Source organism: Hypanus sabinus, chromosome 1 (genome assembly GCF_030144855.1).
Source record: "Hypanus sabinus isolate sHypSab1 chromosome 1, sHypSab1.hap1, whole genome shotgun sequence".
NCBI classification, from domain to species: domain Eukaryota; kingdom Metazoa; phylum Chordata; class Chondrichthyes; order Myliobatiformes; family Dasyatidae; genus Hypanus; species Hypanus sabinus.
Genome location: NC_082706.1, coordinates 138,885,432 through 138,904,638, shown reverse-complemented (window position 1 = coordinate 138,904,638; position 19,207 = coordinate 138,885,432). Strand labels below are relative to the sequence as shown.

The 19,207-nt window shown below is 39.6% G+C and overlaps 1 protein-coding gene across 5 annotated transcripts in view; it reads right to left on the bottom strand.

Annotated features, from left to right (window-relative positions):
- The window catches only part of trappc8 (trafficking protein particle complex subunit 8), a 167,772-nt gene that overhangs the window by 128,757 nt on the left and 19,808 nt on the right, over nt 1–19,207 (bottom strand). For 3 of the 5 annotated variants that reach the window (XM_059977137.1, XM_059977162.1, XM_059977128.1), the window contains one exon: nt 13,832–13,915. The exons of the other annotated variants lie outside the window; for them this stretch is intronic. In XM_059977137.1, coding sequence (XP_059833120.1) covers nt 13,832–13,915 — 84 coding nt within the window. The remainder of the gene's footprint in view (nt 1–13,831; nt 13,916–19,207) is intronic. 5 annotated transcript variants of the gene reach the window in all.

Sequence of the window (19,207 nt, the reverse complement as noted above, 5' to 3'; positions counted from 1 at the left end):
AGCGAGTCTGTGTGGATCAGTCTCCATCAGCTTTGCACATCTGGACACTGCAATTTCTCCCCATTAAATACATTGTGATTCAATATTGTAAAACAATAAAACATGAAAATTTCCAGAGGGGAACAGAGTGAGTACTTTTTATAGTCACTGTAACTCACATATCAGGTTTAAAGTTTAGTACAGCAAAATAAGCATGCTTGCCCCCAGATGATGCTGATGCCTTTCATGAAAACCATTAGTTGTGCTGCACTAGCATAGCACAAGAATTTGTAATAAAAGAACATATTAGTAAGGATTAGACTGCTTAGCCCTTGATCTTGCTCTGACATTTAAAAAGGATAACATGTGCCTGAACTTCACATTCTTGCCTATTTCCAGTAAACTTTCATAGGACCATAAGACATCGGACCATTCTATTGTGGCTGATTTATTATCTCCTCAATCCCATTCTCCTTCCTTTTCTCCATTGCTTTCAAAGTCCAAGGGATTCAAATTACATTCAATGTATAAATTACGGGGGGGGGGGGGGGGGGACTGCAAATTATCCAAACAATAGAAGCAAGCTTACCAAAATAAATTGAGTCCACCCATCCAAAACATTGGAGCAGCCAGTGTAGGCCCAAAGCCGCAGCCTTAATTCATATTAGCAGGGCAAATCGCCACAAAGCTCACAGACATTAAGTATAGCAACCAGAGCAGTCTCATCGCCTTAGCATCGAGGATGCGGGAGTGAATATCATGAGGAGAGTGAGCAAAATCGCCCGAACCCTAGCTTCCAGACCTAACAATATACCTTAGCAGTCCATCTGGGCAGGCATTTAAATTGTCCAAAGTATTCAGGTGTTTCCAACGAATGGACAGTCGCAAGGCTGCGGGACTGGATGGCATCCCAGGGCAGGTACTTAGAGTGTGCACAGCACAACTGGCAGGTGTGTTTACAGACATTTTTAATCTCTCCCTCTCCCAGTGTAGAGTGCCCTCCTCCTTCAAAACATCCACCATTGTTCCTGTACCTAAAAAGACCAAGGTAACACGTCTGAATGACTGGTGTCCTGTCACACATTAAGCAAATGCTTTGAGAGGTTGCTTAATGACTACATCTGCAGCATGCTGCCACCCACACTGGACCCCTACAATTCGCCCACCAACACAACCAATCAACAGATGACGCAATAGCCACAACTATACACACAATCCTTACACATTTGGAGAAGGATGCTTATGTGAGAATGCTGTTCTTGGACTGCAGTTCAGCATTCAACACCATAATTCCATCTAGGCTTGACAAGAAGCTCAGAGACCTTGGCCTTCACCCTGCTTGTATAGCTGGATCCTGGACTTCCTGTCAGATCGCCGGCAGGTGGCAAGAGTGGGTTCCCTCCCCTCTGCACTAAGCCCCCGCCTTTACTCTCTGTATTCCCATTGCTGACAACACTACGTTGATTGGCCTAATCTCAAATAATAATGAGACAGCTTACAGAGATGAAGTCATCACCCTGACACAGTGGTGTCAAGAAAACAACCTCTCCCTCAATGTCGCAAAAACAAAGGAGCTGGTTGTGGACTACAGGAGGAATGGAGACAGGCTAACCCCTATTGACATCAATGGATCTGGGGTTGAGAGAGTGAACTGCTTTAAGTTCTTTGGCTTAATCACCGAGGACCTCACTTGGTCTGTACATACTGGCTGTGTGGTGAAAAAGGCAGCACAGCGCCTCTTCTACCCAAGACAGTCGAAGTTTGTGTGGGCCCCCAAATTCTAAGAACTTTCTACAGGGGCACAATTGAGAGCATCCTGACTGGCTACATCACTGCCTGGTATGGAAACTGTAACTCCCTCAATCGCAGGACCCTGCAGAGAGTGGTGTGGATAGCCCTGCGTATCTGTAGATGTGAACTTCCCACTATTCAGAACATTTACAAAGACAGGTGTGTAAAAAAGGGCCCAAAGGATCATTGGGGACCAGAGTCACCCCAACCACAAACTGTTCTAGCTGCTACCAACCAGGGAACGGTACCACAGCACAAAAGCCAGGACCAACAGGCTCTGGGACAGTTGCGGCTATTATATCATTAACCAACCTCTCAGAGCATTTGCTTATTATTGAGGTGATTGTGACAGGACACCAGTCATTCAGACATGTTACCTTAATCTTTTCAGGTACTGGAACAATGGTGGATATTTTGAAGCAGGAGAGCACTCTACACTGGGAGAGGGAGCGATTAAAAGTGTCTGTAAATACACCTGCCAGTTGTGCCACGCACATCCAGAGTACCCACCCTGGGATGATGTCTTTACAGCTGTCCACTCAGTGGAAATGCCTGCGTACTTCAGCCTCAGAGATGACCAAGCTGCCAGTCGCATCATCTGCAGGTCTCCTTAGGGGCTCAGTATTAGCGACATTGAATAGAGCACAAAAAAGATTTAGCTCGTCTGGGAGAGAGGTAGCAATGTTGGAAACGCCACTGCATTTAGCTTTGAAGTCTGCAGTGGTGTGCAGACCTTGCCATAAACTGCGTGTGTTGTTGGTAGAGAGTTGTGTATAGATCTTGTCCCTGTATTATTGTTTCACCGCCTTGATGACTGCATAGATTGTTGCTGCATTTCTTGAGCTCCTGCTGATTACTAGCAACATTAGCTCTGTGTAGCACAGTAAGTGCTACCTGCACGGAACTGTTGATCCAGGATTTCTGATTTGGATAGACCCTGACCAATTTCTGGGGGACAACATCCTAGATGCACTTCTGGATGAAACTTGTGACCCCATTCGTGAACTCAGACATCCTCGTCATGGAAGACATTCCAGTCAATGTCAAAGCAGTATTTGTATGCATTCCTTTAATGAATTATGCAAGCATACAGAGAATCTCAGAGCTCAGCTAACTACTTTGTACATTTTCATTTTCCCTGCTGAAACAATTTCACATTTCCCAAAACTGTACTCCATTTGCCAGATCTTTGCTTCATCACTTCACCTATGATTTTGGTCTCTTTTCGCCCTCTTCACATCATAATTTCATGCCATTTGAGTCATCAGCATATTGAGCAACCATGCCTTCAGTTCCTTCAGCCTAATCATTTATACAAATTATAAAAAGTTGAGGCCCCAGCTCCAGAGTACTCAGTACATCTCGCCAACTAGATAAAAAGGTCATTATGTATTCTGATACTTAATGGCCAGCAAATACCATTACTTTTGTGTCATGAGCTTACATTTTCTGCATTAACCCTTGATCTGACACCAGAGGAAACATCTTGAATTCCCACAATTTCTCTTCTGTAGCACTTTAAATAAAAGAATAAATATATCAAGCATTTCCTTTCACAAAACCATGTTGACTTTGCCTCACCGATATTTTTTCTGTCCCGAAAGTGCAATGCTGTTCCATCTTTGTATTAACTTCTAATGTTTTCCCATGATAAATGAGGACCTTGCTTCATGCAGTTTCTCCTGGACACCCTATGCCGTAACAGCTACTTACTAGTGCAAAACACTAAGTTGCTTAAAGATCTTTATTGGGGAGCACAGCACTTCATCTGTGGCCATTATCTACCCTGGCATTAGGAAACTTCAATTTCAAAGCTCAAAGTAAATTTTATTATCAAAGTATACATATGTCATTATATACAACCCTGAGCTTCAATTTTCCTGCAGGCAGACTGAGCAAATCTAAAGAACAGTAACAGGATCAATGGAAGATCAACCAGAGTGTAGAAGACAACAAACTGTGCATGTGCAAATATGAATAAATAGCAATAAAAAAACAAGAACATCAGATAATGAAAAAGAGTCCTTAAGTGAAATCATTGGTTGAAGGAACATTTCAATGATGGGGCAAGTGAGTATAGGTATCCCCTTTTATTCAAGAACCTGACAGTCGAGTGATAGTAACTGTTCTTCACCTAGTGGTGCAAGTCCTGATGGGAGCAGTGGGGATCTCTGATGATGGATCTTGCTTTCCTTACTACAGAGTTTCAATTTTAGAACTGCAGTTTTAATCTCAGTCTTATTTTAGATTGCCAATTTCATGAATAGATCAAAGTACAACACAATAAATTCCCAAGTGGGATGGAACTTTTACCTGGCTACAACTGCTTCTTTTGCAGAATAACTATCCACTTTTCACTTCCAAAAACCTATTACAGATCATAAATTCACTTATGATACTAGCTTCAATGGTTTTCTTACACTTCCAACTAATGCAATCTTTTTTTAAAAATCTGTTGGTAAATTTGAGCACATTTCAACCAGCCAGCTGATGCGTTATCATCAGTATTCCTCAAAAATTGACCCAATTAAATTTCAGGTGGTTCTTTACAACAAAAAATTGGTTTGAAACACTGACAATAAACTGAAAAAACATAGCTGATACACAGATCTAATGTTTGTCTGCTTTGGCAGAATTAGTTTCTTGATTTGTTGTATTCGAGGCAATATAACCCTTCCTATTTGGATTTATATTTACTGTTGATTAAACAGTTTATCCCATGAGAATTCATCAATATTTACTCAAAATTAAATTCTGCACATCAATCAATTTTTAATTCAACATTAAAAATGTCAGTCAAGTTATGTGTATTACAATTTATGAATAGCCAACAGATTTATCAAAGACCTTAGAATTTACCCCAACTCGAGTGTTTTCACAGACGAAAGCAAAACCTTATAGACAATGCATCTTAAGTGGTTATATATTATAAACTGGGTATAACCCAACTTTTGATTTTCAAATTTATCAACTCATCCAGAAAATGTTTCCCAGATGATAAACAGTTCACATTAAATTTGATACTTATCTCAAGTGATGAAAAAACAAATTATTAATTTTACATTACACCTTTAAAAACGGCTTTTTATTTTCAAAAAGGAGAATAGACTAGAGCAGGGATGTCAAACTCATTTTAGGTCACGGGCCAGATTGAGAAAAATGCGACTTCATGCGGGCCGGATCAGTTGTGCACGCGCGCGTGCTCCCACAGCTTTCGTTGCCTTCATTTTTTCAACCTGCTCTCATGTGTCTCAGTCTCTGCTATATCTAAAATTGTTTCACTTTACGAATTTCGTTTTTTATGAAGCAGATTGCCTAGCAAGCATACTTTTTATGATTGGTATTAACTTACAGACGTAGATTACAAGAAAGTAGGCAACGAGAAAGAAACGATGCTATTTCGGCTAAGATTGTTTTGGGAGCCATACCTTTTCCATTAATAAACTGTTTGAAATCAAGCATTAGCAAACACAAATGTAGACCTAACCATTACACAGAAACGCCATTTCACAAAGCAACTTTTTATCCCGGAGCTCTGTTGTGTCTTTCCCTTTGCTTTCCATGAACTGACAGATCTCCTCATGCAACTCGAAACATCTTTTCAGCACTTTTCCTTGGCTTAACCATCGCACCTCTGTGTGATAGGGCAAATCATTATATTCTGAACCCAACTCCTCCAGAAACGACTTGAACTAGCGGTGATTTAATCCTTTGGCTCTTATGAAGTTAACCGCTCGTGTTATGGTGCTCATTATATGTTCCATTTTCAAGGCTTTGCCACACAACGATTCCTAGTGTATGATGCAGTGATAAGCTGTCAGCTCAACTGCGCAGTTTTCTCCCGCATCTTCTCCCGGATCCTGCCCACCAATCCACTCTTTTGATCGCACATCACGGGTTTCTGTTTCTTGTCCAAATGCTTGTATTTGTCGTGGTGTTTCGTTTCATCGTGTCGTCTTACGTTATATTCTTTAATTACAGCCACACCGTCTCCGCACACAAGACAAACAGGTTTGCCCTTTATATCTGCGAACATATACTCTGCCTCCCACCTGCCTTGAAAACCCCTGTTTTCAAAGTCCACCTTTCGTTCAGCCATTTTTGGGGTAAGGGATAGCTGAAAGTTGACCACACGTGACTAGCGCCATAAGGATGCTGATGAGAGAGTAAGGCAAGCGCGAGCAATGCACTGGCAGTGCATTGTGGGATTTGTAGTATTAGTGGTGCATGCAATATACCGGCGGGCCAGCTCTAATAGAAAAAAAATTTATTCATTAATGATATTCAGGAAATAAACCAGGGAAACCGAATAAACACTAAAAACCCTGAAAACCTGGTACCTGAATAAACTCAGCATTAGCCATATCATACGGCATAGGCGCTTCGATTACTGGGGCCAGCTTTAATAGTAATTAGATATTATCTCACGGGCCAAAGATAATTCCACCGCGGGCCGGATTTGGCCTGCGGGCCTTGAGTTTGACATATATGGACTAGAGTGAGTGTAAAATGGAAGAGCAGTGCATTACACTGTTTTTCCAATTGCAATCAGAATACCAACAACAATAATGCCTCCTGAATTATCCTCTCTTGACCTGCTTTTCATACCTACCATCTCTTGGTGGATTCATCCGTAATACACCCTATCCTCGTTATATACGTCTTCAGACTATGTGGATTCAGTTATGTGAGGTACCTATTTCTACCAAAGTCTCCTTATATGCTCCAAAACTCAGTTATGCGAGGAGCACTGTTTTCCCGCCAATACAAGTCAGGTGCACGCGCCTCACAGTCCCACTCCCACCGGTCTCGCATTGGTTTTGGCAAGGTGCGATCTTGCGCTCTTAAACTATTGTTGTTTTTACCTACAGTGCAGTGATTTTGTGCTTGAAATATTTAACTATGCATCCTAAACGTCCGATGTCATATCCTGGGCCATCAGCCGAGCGGCAGAGAACCGCTTTAACACTTGAAAAAAAGTTGGATATTATAAACAGCGCGGCATCAGGTAAAGGTAACACAGCTCTGAGATGCTACTACCGGGAACAGAATCTTGCCTTTAAAGTTCTTTTGTTGCTTGACAATGCGCCAACCCATCCTAAACATTGGGACAGCATTCATCCTAACATAGTGCATTTCCTGCCGTCTAACACCCCATCGCTGGTTGAACCACTCGACCAAGGTGTGATCCACATTCAAGGTGTATTTTTTTTTCGCAGTGAGCTATCTCTCAGTTGCTGCAACCAACAGACAATTTTGAAAATCCCTGGAGTTTACCAACAGTGAGGGAATAGTGGAAGTCGGAACACTTGGCACAAATGGCGATGGACATGGACCCAAGTTTAGAACAGATTCAGCATTTCAGACGTTTCCTGTTGTCAACCCTTTTTCCTTACAAGGAAATTTATGCTGAAAAACAAAATGCTGCCAAGCAAACGACCCTCACCACTTACTTCAAACCGGTGCCGGCAGTTCTAAGAGTTCTGCGAGTCTTCCTTCACCTCTTGCTGTGCTCGATATGATCCTGACGAATACAACCATCCATGCACCTTATCCACGTAAAGCTGCCCGACACCACAACAACCACTCATCTCCTGAAGCGAACACACCTGCCATTGTTGGTGAGTACTGTACACTCTAGTATGTTAACTTTCTATGATTTATAACATTAAATATTACCTTAAATTGATGAAGTATAATACGAATGTGCCTTGTGGTACTGCTTTTGTGTCGCATTGGTATGAAAATGTGAATAAATTACAGATAAAACATATTTAGGAAGCTCTCTGGAACACATCCCTATTTTCTCCATTTAAATAATTATTCACATTGTGGGACCGTATCCCCGCATATAACGAGGATAGGGTGTATCGTACATTTTTTATGCATACTGAAAAAACATTAAGTTTTACTTAACCACTGTCTCTGACCTTCAACTGCCTATAAAATATCACCTGTCCAAAATCCAGTGTAGGCAAGAAATTTCTTCTTGCTAAATATCAGAAAGACCAGGCATTAACCATATTTCCCAATCAAAAACCACCATTTCTCTTCTCTGCAACTCCAACACAATTAGAAATTTTGATGCCACACTTAATCTCTGTCATGTGCCTTGAACTTCACATACACACCAAATGCCAATTCTGACTAAACACTACTCAACCACATCTCAACTCATCTTACACAATTCTGAAGGGAATGAAACTTTACTTTCAGCCCCTCCAGAATTGATTATTCCAGTATACCTTGCAAGGTAGTCACCAAACCTCTGTCATTAATACCTTAACACACACCAAGCATCTTTCAACTCACATTCACTTCAAGATAAGTAACACTTCAATGCTCATCCTGGTTTTCAAGGTTCCACTAACTGACCCTCAATAGCTCTTATCTTGTCCAGTACTATAACACAACTCTGGTCCTCAAATTCAAGTGTCCAGATTGAATCATTTCTCAGATGATCACATCAGCCTTGGAAGCTGAAAATAAACTCTGAGTCCTTGTCTAAATCTTAGTTGTTTTTTTTAAAGCATCTCTCTTATCTGCTAAGGCACTTCTCAAAACAATTCTTTGATCAAACTTCTGAACATCTCCAAGTATCACCCTGTGCATCACAATGTCAACTTTTTGTTTGATATTATCTTCTAAGATACCCTGGTGGTTGAATGGACATTCATAAATTATATAATTACAATATTCAAATAAATGATCAAACTTTAACATTCTACTTAAAAGTAAACTGAAACCATTAAATACAATGGTCATGAAGATTTCCTCCATGTGCAACACCAGCATTTACATCATCTTCTGCATTCAACTACATCTACATTTACTGTGACGTTGACACAGAAGTGTCTCGACATGCTTTATAGGCACTTTAAATGAGTCACTGAAATGTCCTCAGGCACTGTAGAAACTATTGACTGCTTGATAAAATTATTTTCTATTTGAGGAAACTAAGGACTAGATCACAGGATTTATCATACTTGTCTTTGGAACAATCTGAAGCACATTAGGAAATTCCAGTATGCCTGGAAGCTAATATTATTAATAAGTAGCCCATATAGCCCTCATTCTCCTCTACCAATCAGCAACATCTTGACTTAACCCCAACTTCCTGCCTGATCACTATAAACCAGTGTTCAAAAACTTGACCTTAGGTTTAAATGAACTATGACTTGAGCACCTATAGACCTCTTTGCCAATGAATTTCAATAATTTACAAACTCCAAAATCAAAGTATTTCTTCTATTCAGTCCCAAACACCAACTACCCATTCTCAAGCAATTTCCAGTCACCCCAACAAGCGGCTATCAAAACCGCACATTGCCTTTCACAGCATTATCTCAATGCTCCGGGCAATTTCTACACAACTTATCCATCCCTCCAGTCTGCAGTAACTACACTTGTACTTCATCCATCTGAGTGCATGCTCCTTTTTAACCTACTGTGGTTATCAGGAAAGGCATGTCTATATGAAAGAAAATTATGAAAAGTTTAAAAGTTCAAGTGGGATTGACAATACAGAAAAAGACTTCAGCACAGATGGTCGATATAAACGTTTATCATCCATGCAAGCCTCCCCCTCTCCCCTTCAAATATCTCCCCTCTCTCCCCCCATTCATTTTATTTATTTAGAGATACAGTGCAGAACAGATCCTTCAGACCCAGTGAGTCACATTACCCAGCAATACACCTATTTTAACCCTAGCCTAATCATAAGACAGTTTACAATGGCCAATTAACCTACTAACTGGTACATTTTTGGACTGTGGAAAGAAACTGGAGCACCCGAAGGAATCCCACATGCTCACGGAGAGGACATACAAACTTCTTACAAACTGTGCCAGAGTTGAACTCCAACACCCCGAGCTACAACAGCACTTTTTGTGCTACCTGCTATGCTACCATGGCACTCCTAGAAACACAGAAAACCTACAGCATTATACAGGCCCTTTGGCCCACAAAGCTGTGCCAAACATGTCCTTACCTTAGAAATTACCGAGGGTTACCCACAGCCCTCTATTTTTCTAAGCTCCATATACCTATCCATGAGTCTCTTAAAAGACCTTATCGTTTCCATCTCCGCCACCATCGCCGGCAGCCCATTCCACACTCTCATCACCCTCTGCGTAAAAAAAACTCACCCCCAACATCTCCGCTGTACCTACTTACAAGCACCTTAAAACTGTGCCCTCTCGTGCTAACCATTTCAGCCCTGGGAAAAACCCTCTGACTATCCACACAATCAATACCTCTCATCATCTTGTACACCTCTATCAAGTTACCTCTCATCGTCCGTCACTTCTGTGTCACTTAAATTCATCAATGCCATTTCCTTAACTATATCGTATAGTGGCACAGTCCACAGCTCCTAGAAGTCTCAAGTTCTCCAACACATTAGTAACAATCTTTAAACAAATTTCATTGGAAAGCCAATCAACTATTCACAGCCCATAAATTAGCAAAATCTAATGTCAATCTTCTATCTCTTAAATTAGCTGTACTCACACAATGAGAACATTGCCAGAAAAAAGTTAGATAACAATTACTGAATTGATTGCAAACACAGACAGTAGTTTATTCTGGAGCCTAGCTGTCAAAAATCAAAGAACAAATAGTGAGTTGAAGATGAAAAACAATCTTATCCTTATAATGAAAAGACAGTGTGAACATGTATTGAAGAAATTCAGAAATACTCAACTTGGTAATTCCAAAACAAGGTATTGTATGCACAATTAAATCTGAAATCAACGGTTCCAGATCTTAATATTAGCTTGTAATGCAGGATGGAGAATATTTTTAGTTAGACTCTTTAGTTAGTTCAGGGCAGGAAAATACAAGGAAGGAAACCCAATTCAAAAGCTTTCAAGTATCCATTTTCTGGATAGGTTCAAAAAGAATGGAAAAACAACTCTTCTGAACATGCCAAAATGATCAAATAGTCATTCTTTGCACATGGGATTCCCAGTGCAATTGCACTTAATATACAGTGCCTTTTAAAAAATGTATTCACCCTCTTGGAAGTTTTCATGTTTTATTGTCTTACAATATTGAATCACAGTGGATTTAATTTGGCTTTATTGGCACTGGTCAACAGAAAAAAGACTTTTGTGTCAAAGTGAAAACAGATCTCTACAAAGTGATCTAAATTAATTACAAATATAAAACGCAAACAATAGATTGCCTTAGTATTCACCCTGCTTTAATATGACACACCAAATCATCACTGGAGCAGTCAACTGGTTTTAGAAGTGAGATAATTAGTTAAATGGAGATCACCTGTGTGCAGTCAAAGTGTTTCAATTGATTTCAGTAACAATACACCTGTAGCTGGAAGGTCCAACTGCTGGTGAGTCAGTATCCTGGCAAACTATACAAAATAAAGACAAAGAACACTCCAAGCAACTCTGAAGAGGTTATTGAAATGCCATCAGGAGCTGGATGCAAGAAAATTTCCCTAGGGTTATCAGACTAAATGCTGTTTGATGTAAGCCAAAACCGCACATCAAAGACACCATCCATACTGTGAAGCATAGTGGTGGCTGCATCATGGTGTGGGGATGCTTCACTGCAGGAGGCCCTGGAAGGCTGGTGAAAGTAGAAGGTAAATTTAACGCATCAAAATACAGGGAAATCTTAGAGGAAAACCTGATGCAGTCTGCAAGAGAACTGTGACCTGGGAGAAGATTTGTTTTCCAACAAGACAATGCCCCCAAGCATAAAGCCAAAGTTACACAGGAATGGCTTAAAAACAAACTGGAGTGGCCAGGTCAGAGTCCAGACCTCAATCCAATTGAGAATTTGTGGATGAACTGTAAAAGGGCTCTTCACTCGTGATCCCCATGCAATCTAACAGAGTTGAGCAGTTTTGTAAAGAATAATGGGGAAAAATTGCAGTGTCCAGATGTGCAAAGTTGATAGAGACTTATCCACACAAACAAGGATTTAATTTCTGTCAAAGATGCATCTACTAAATACTGACTTGATGGGGGTGAATACATATGCAATCAATTATTTTGTGTTTTATATTTGAAATTAATTTAGAACACCTTGTAGAGATGTTTTCACTCTGACATGAAAAGAGTCTTTTTCTGTTAATCAGTGTCAAAAAGAAACAAATTAAATCCACTGATATTGTAAAACAATAAAAAAATGAAAACTTCCAAGGGGGGAATGAATACTTTTTAAAGACACTGTACATTAATCATGACAAATTACAAATAGCTGCAAACTAAAAATAGAAGGAAGAACTTAATGTTAGCAGTCCAATTTTTTTTGGACTTGCAGGTTCCACTGATCATGCTACATCAGTAAATGGAGGTAGCTTCTTAAAAAAAACGAAGTAACGAAGGGTGGTTAATCTCTAATTTTCATGCTTTTTCTTGTAAAATTAAATAGTAGGGAGTGAAGATAGCAAATTGCTTTCCAATGTATGTAGTTATGTTGCAAAGAAGCACTGAAATGTAATAATGCACAGAAATTAATTTCCAAAAACAGTACAACCCAAGCTATTTTCTGCAGAATCTAACTCTGTGCATTTTAAGGTTAGCACTGAGGAACTTGCGTTCTGCTGCAAGGATTTACACCAATTCCCTCGCTCTACTTTATATACAAAGTAAAATACATTGAAACGTCTCCAACAATTTCAGAGATAATGAAAATAAGGATCTTTCTTCAAATGAGACATCCCAGAGCTGTCAATAGAAATCAAAGAGTTCAAAGTAATCTTATTATGAAAGTACATATGTAAATCAAAGACTAAGATTGAAATAATACATTCAAAAGGGTTAAGACCTTAAGATTCTGTGCTATGTCAGAAATTAAATGAAACTCAGTCACAGACATTATAGCCCAGCTTAAATCTAAAAGCACACACTAAACACTGAAAATTAATCGATGTAGTCAAAAGATAATTGGTCCACTGCAAACATAAAGCAGGAAATACCTTCAATATAAGAGCAACTGTGAAAGCTGCAATTCCAATGAAATAATTAAGATTATGAACATTTTGACACAAAGCACAATCTAATATGATGCATCAGTGTTGGCCTTGAGTTTTGCATTATCAAAGGAGCTGTCTTCCAGGTGAGATATTAAACCAAGGTCTCACTGGCCCTCGTTAATGGATACAGACAATTGCATGGTTCTTTCTGAAGGACAAAGAAATGCTGTCTGGCAATATTTATCCTTTAATCAACATCATGAGAACAAATTAAGATATTAACAGATCCCCGGTTGTGATAGCTTGGTGTGAGCAAATTGTTGTTACATCATATACATTAGAAGTAACAAATGCTTTTGACATAAACTACAACAGAAACCCACATTTTCCAAAGTAATGTTAAGCTGTTTGTCATCAAGGCCAATATCCAATACAAAAACTGGAACCCAAAAGGCCTTGTCAAAATATAAGATTCAAGAACAGCCTTCAAAAAGATACACAACACAAGCCATAAGAAGTGTTGAAGAGTAGGAAGACAGGTGAGGTGACAGAGAGTGGAGGGTTAAAGTGAAAGGAGGTCCAAGCTGGAAAGAGAAAGTGGATCCAGGAGAAGAGGGGGCTAAACATAACGAGTACAAGAGGAAGGTACAATGGATGAGGAACACAAAGGACATTAACGGCAGGATTGAAGAGAGAGGGGTAGAAACAGTTTGAGAGAAGTCAATTCAGTACCTTGCCAGAACCAAATAGGGGAAATAGAGTTAAACCTTCAACTGCTACAAGCAACTGAACCAACAAACTAATGAATCCACTTAATCAAAATAAAAGTACAAGTTACATTTGCATGGATTTGGTCCTATTTTCCATACACTCTTAACTATTCTAATCTTTACAACCAATACCATATAAATATAGCTGACCCTTTTGATTTTCTTTAGCCATTGACCACCACAGCTATTCAGCAATTTGCCTACATTATCAAGACCAACAAAAATATCAATCATAGAAAAGATAGACTGTTTCAGATAGCCTTAAACTATGAAGTAGTTTTAATGAAAGGAAATGGAAAGGGGAGAAATTAGTAACTACAAAGCCCACACCAACTTAAAAAAATACCTGCATGGAACTTGGACGAACTCAGCTGCGTCAAAGTGTCTTTCCAATTATTGTACCATGGAACACTAGCTTTTACTGAGCGATCTGATGGAAAACAGAACATTGTATTAATGACCCATCAGTGAGTTAAGAACTTATTTAATCTTTTTAAATAGACCAAAATCAGGCTTTTGATAGCAACTTAGAGCTTCTAACAAAAATACGATTCTAAAATAACAAAATTTCAACTTCTAAATACATTAACAAAATACAGTGTCCCACTCTTAGAACGTAATCCAACAATCCTGAGGAGGCATCCAGCTCATACCACTGCCAATACTAAAACACAAAAAAGCTGCGTCAACTAATAAGCAGCGCTTATTCTGTTGTGTTCAACAAGTGATTGGTGTTAAAAGATTATTACAGCAACACCATCCTGATGGATGTCTGCCTGAAACGTCAACTGTATATTCAATTCTAAAGATGATTCCTGAACTGCTAAGTTCCTCCAGCATTTGGGAGTGTTGATTTGGATTTCCAGCATCTGCAGAATCTCGTTTGCAAAATTTAAAATCTATTTTTAAATAATTAGTGGATGTGAAAGAAAAAGCTAAGAAGAAATCTTTTATGAATTAAGAATGCTTCAGTGCAGACAGACTCCATTGAACTTATTCTTCTGGTGGTAAGGATCAGGGCTCAATAAATATATATTGAAATGTATTCAAATGTATTTGAATAACATTTTATAAAAAGTTATCTGTATAACTTTTTCCACACATCTATTAGCATTCTTCATGCCACGAACAGTTCCCATTATACAATATATTAATCAGGGACGAAACTTACCACATTTCACCAGCCATCATATTAAAGGTAAGCCACAGAAGATAAACACTTTTGAAGGCTCTACTGTACTAGCTAAATTATGTAAAAGATCAACCTATCAACCTTGAATGAAGCCAAAGACACTTCGCCAAATCTAAAAATGGTGCCTTCAAATGTTAAAGTAAATTAAGAGATTGCAAAAGGACATTTTGCTTACATTTTTAGCCACTCCCAACATGGAGACAGCACAGAGGCTTTGTGGGTAACGTTACTGCCACACAACTCCTGCAAAACCCCACTGAGTCCTGCTCGTGGGCCCTGCTCATCTGTGCAGTTTGCACACTGTGATCGTACATTTTCATCCCATGCTGATTTCTTCACACAATTCAAAGGTGTGCTGGTCGGTTAACTCCAATTTAGTTCTAGCCAACATAAGTGGCAAGAGACTGTGCAAGTGTGGGGTTGATTGGCATGCAAAGGAATCAGTTACAGCAGGAGTTCCCAACCTTTATGCCATGGATGCTTACCATTAACTGACAAGTCTGTGGACCCCACTTTAGGAACCCCTGATTTACAGAATAGGCCTGATGGGATTATTCTGCTGAAATAGACTTGAAAGATAACATCACCTCCTATGTCATAACAAAGCATGAAAACCGGGAAACATGCAAAACAAATCAGCCGCAGATGCAAAATGCAGAACATGAGGGATCCAGTTGGGCAAGAGAATTCTAAAAGCAGAAGAATGCAGAAAAAGAACATCTGAAACAGAAAATGCAGGATACACCAAACAAGACAGATAGATTCAATAAGAGTATCATTAGCTGTTTTTCTCTCATTGCTGCTGTCCAACTTGTATCTCCAGGAATTTCTTTTACTTAAGCAAAGACATTGCTGCAATAAACAAATTGGAGAAACTGGGCAGATTAAGTAGCATCCATGGAGTCATTTGAGATGAGACCCTGTAATTGACAATATGAAGGGAAGATGGTCAATATATAGAGGTGAGAGGGAAAGGACAGGCAGGAGTTGTCAAGCTATAGGGGGGGTCCAGGTGAGGGGGAGTTGATGGGAGGAGTTGGGAGTCTCAGAGCCTGGGTGGTGACAGGTCAATTCAAAGGACTACAGACTATGGAATTTGGTAAGAAGGGAAGGTGCTGAGTGGAACCAGTTTAAGGGAGGGATGCTAAGCACAAGGAGAACAGTGATGGGGTAAGGGTAGGGGAAAGGGGAAAATGAGAGTTTGAGTGGGTTGAATGCATGGGTGATAGGAGATGGGACCAGGTGGGTAAAATAAAATAAAACTGGGAAATAGGGGGCTTAGAGATGTGAGTAGGATTTGGAGTAAAATGGTGTTTGCAAAAGGGCCATAATGGATCAGGAAGAGAGAAAGGAACAGAGGAGGTATACGTTACCTGAAATTGGAGAATTCGATGTTTGTGCTATCTGTTGTAGATTACTCAGGTAGAATGTGAGATGCTGTTCCTCTAACTTGCGTTTAACCTCATCCTGGCAGTGATGGCCGAAGTAAACAGGTCAGTCTTGAAATTGTTAGGGGAGATGAAATAGCTTGCAACACAAGGAACTCAAGATGACCATCACAGGTGCTTAGCAGTTGCCCAGTTGGTGTTTGGTCTTACCAATATAGAAAAGGCCACATCAAGACCACTAAATGGAGAGGTACATACAAATCTCTACCTCACATGGAAGTGTGTTTCGGTCCTTGGATGTTAGTGAGGTTGATGTAGGAACACGTATAGTATATCTTACAGTTGCAGCAGTGCCTGGGGACAGGGAGTGATGAATCAGAGAGTCAGTGTTCCCTGCAGCTATCAGGTGGAGAGGTGGTGGGATTGCATTGCAACTTGAGGATTCTCCCAACTTCAGGAAGCTATACCAGAGCCATGAATGTAAACAAAAGTCCTGCAAAATAGAATTCTCTAAAGGCATATCACGGGCATGAATGATATCGGGGTGAGACCTGTCATATGCTAGAACTTTACACTTTTGTGTGGCAGATGGAGAGGGGATGACCTTACAGGGGTACAGTATGAAATCATGCGTAGCATGGATAGAGTACACAGTTTCTCTTCTCTTCCCTCCCCCCCCCCCCCCCCACCAGCATCAGTGAATCAAAAACTAAAGGGAATAGATTTAAGCTGAGAGATGTGATTTAAAAAGGAAACACAAGGTTTATGCTATAAACTGCAAATGGTAGAGGCAGGTACAAAAACATCTTGAAGTCTTCTGAACAAGTACATGGATAGAAAAGGTTCCGGGGGATGTGGATCAAACATGAATAACTGAGATCAGCATCTTGGTTAACTCGGCTGAGTTGGATGAAACGGCCTGTTTCCACTCTGACTCCAAGGTTAGGATTCTGTTCATAAAGAAGTGGCAACACTCAAATTCTAGAAGATTTGAAATTTGGAAAATTACGAAAAGGAAGTGCAATGAAAACATGCATCAGAATGAGGAAGCTTCCTGGTATTAATGTAAAATCAGTTTGCATTGTGCTTACATTATTACATTTACTTTCATTATATTTCTTCCACTTCCTCACTGGGCTGTTCATGAAAGTAACTTCACATTCTTAACAAAAACGGTCAAAGTTCCCCTGTGAGAAATCTGATCTGACAAAATGCTAACTTTGCACAAAACTACTCCCCCTTGCTGAACTTTGAAACTCATGACCCTTTCAGTTCTGTTCAATGTATATCTACTCTTCACATTCTGATGCAGAAACCTCAGTTGAGTCATTCCTGAACAGATTCCCAGTAAGCCTGCCCCTCAATCCAGTTTGGTGAACAACCCATTTCCATTTTTCTCAAATTCCCAAAAGTACAGAAGGACCATGTTACAGAATCAAACAGTACATTTTCCCTGATATAAAGGGTATGTAAGATTCATGCAATTTTACTTGACCACAACCAACCAGCACAACTCCTTAACTTCCTCCATTAACAAAACACACAAAAATCTTACTGATCAAGTTAGTGAAACAGATCTTTGAAGAAATTGAGTCCATACTGGATCTGCAGTTTGATATTGTCCGTGTCATACACAGAAAATTACTGGATTCCCTTGATTCAAGAGATGTCTAACATGAATGAGATTAGGAAATTGTAGCAATGGCTGCCTGGGCTAACAGCTGACAAATACAAGAAAGTGACAGAAACCATGAATGCTGCAAATCTACAATAATAACTACAGAAGCCACTCAGCATGCAGGCAGTATCTGTGGAAAGAGAAACAGAGCTGATGTTTCAGGCAGAACACCCTTTTGTCAGAACTGGGAAAGAAAGAAAACGTTTTAAATTGCCGAGTACAAGGGAGAAATAGTTAAGACAAAAAAATCTCTAGGGGACACAAAGGACTCCAGATGCTGGAAATCCTGAGCATCAAAAAAAAATGCTACAGGAGCTCAACAGGTCAGGTAGCATCTATGGAGGGAAATAAAACAGGGTTCCTTGATCTGGATTCATGAACTCAACGAATTCATAGGGTGAAAAGCATCTGTAGGAGGAAATAAACTGGACAATGTGAATTGCCAAACAACTGATTTGGCTTGTGGCTTTGGCTTCTTCAAAATACAAATATTAAAAACAGCCAAGTAAGTCTTTATCAGTAGAAAACATCCTTCCTAATGTGGAATGGGTAAAACTGAATTATTGTTCAGCTAGGTCTCATCAAGTAATGAAATTCATCTTTAGCAAAAGCTTGCTTGTTTTTACATTACACTTCTCTCATAATCCAAGACAAAATCCTATGCCTTTCTTATATATTTTTTTAAACTGTACACACATTCTTCCAAGTATTTGCTCCTAAACCACATTTAAAATCTATAATGCCCCATCATTGTGACAAAATGCACTAATTAGCTGATGCAAATTTGATGTGTTTTGTAACTACCATTCTATTAATGTGCTCAAAGTCTATTATCTCCTTCACCATTCGTTGATTCAGGAAAGAATAAATAGCTTAGACTTCACCCAGTGTCTACTGGAAGCTAAATTGCACTACTGATACCAAAGAATTGAGAATATAACTGAATACCATGGATTCTTTATTGTAATTACTTCTGAATTTCCTGCACCCAACATATAAATTTGAAACTCGCACCCCTTCGGCTCTGTTAAATGTATAATTCCCACTCTCTGCACCAATGCAGAATCCAGTTGAGCCGCTCTTGAACAGATTCCTAAGCCTGTGCCTCCAGTTTGTTGACAATCTATTTCTCTTTGATTTAAACTCCCAGAAATAAAAGATAGTAATTCTCTCCAGCTTCAATTTCAAATCCAAAATCCAAAATTCAGAGAAAAAGGATTTCTGCAAATATGTTTTTAATCCTGTCCTCGTTGGCATAATTTAATTAATCCACCACTAACAAGAATATTTTCAGCTGCTAAGGCTGCAAGGTCGGAGGTTTATTTATTTTACTTAGCAATACAGCATGGAGTAGGACCACCCGGCCCTTTGAACCATGCCGCCCCAGCAAAATCTGACAAACCTGATTAACCCTAACGAAATCACAGAACAATTTACAATGACCAACTGGCCTAACCAGTAGGT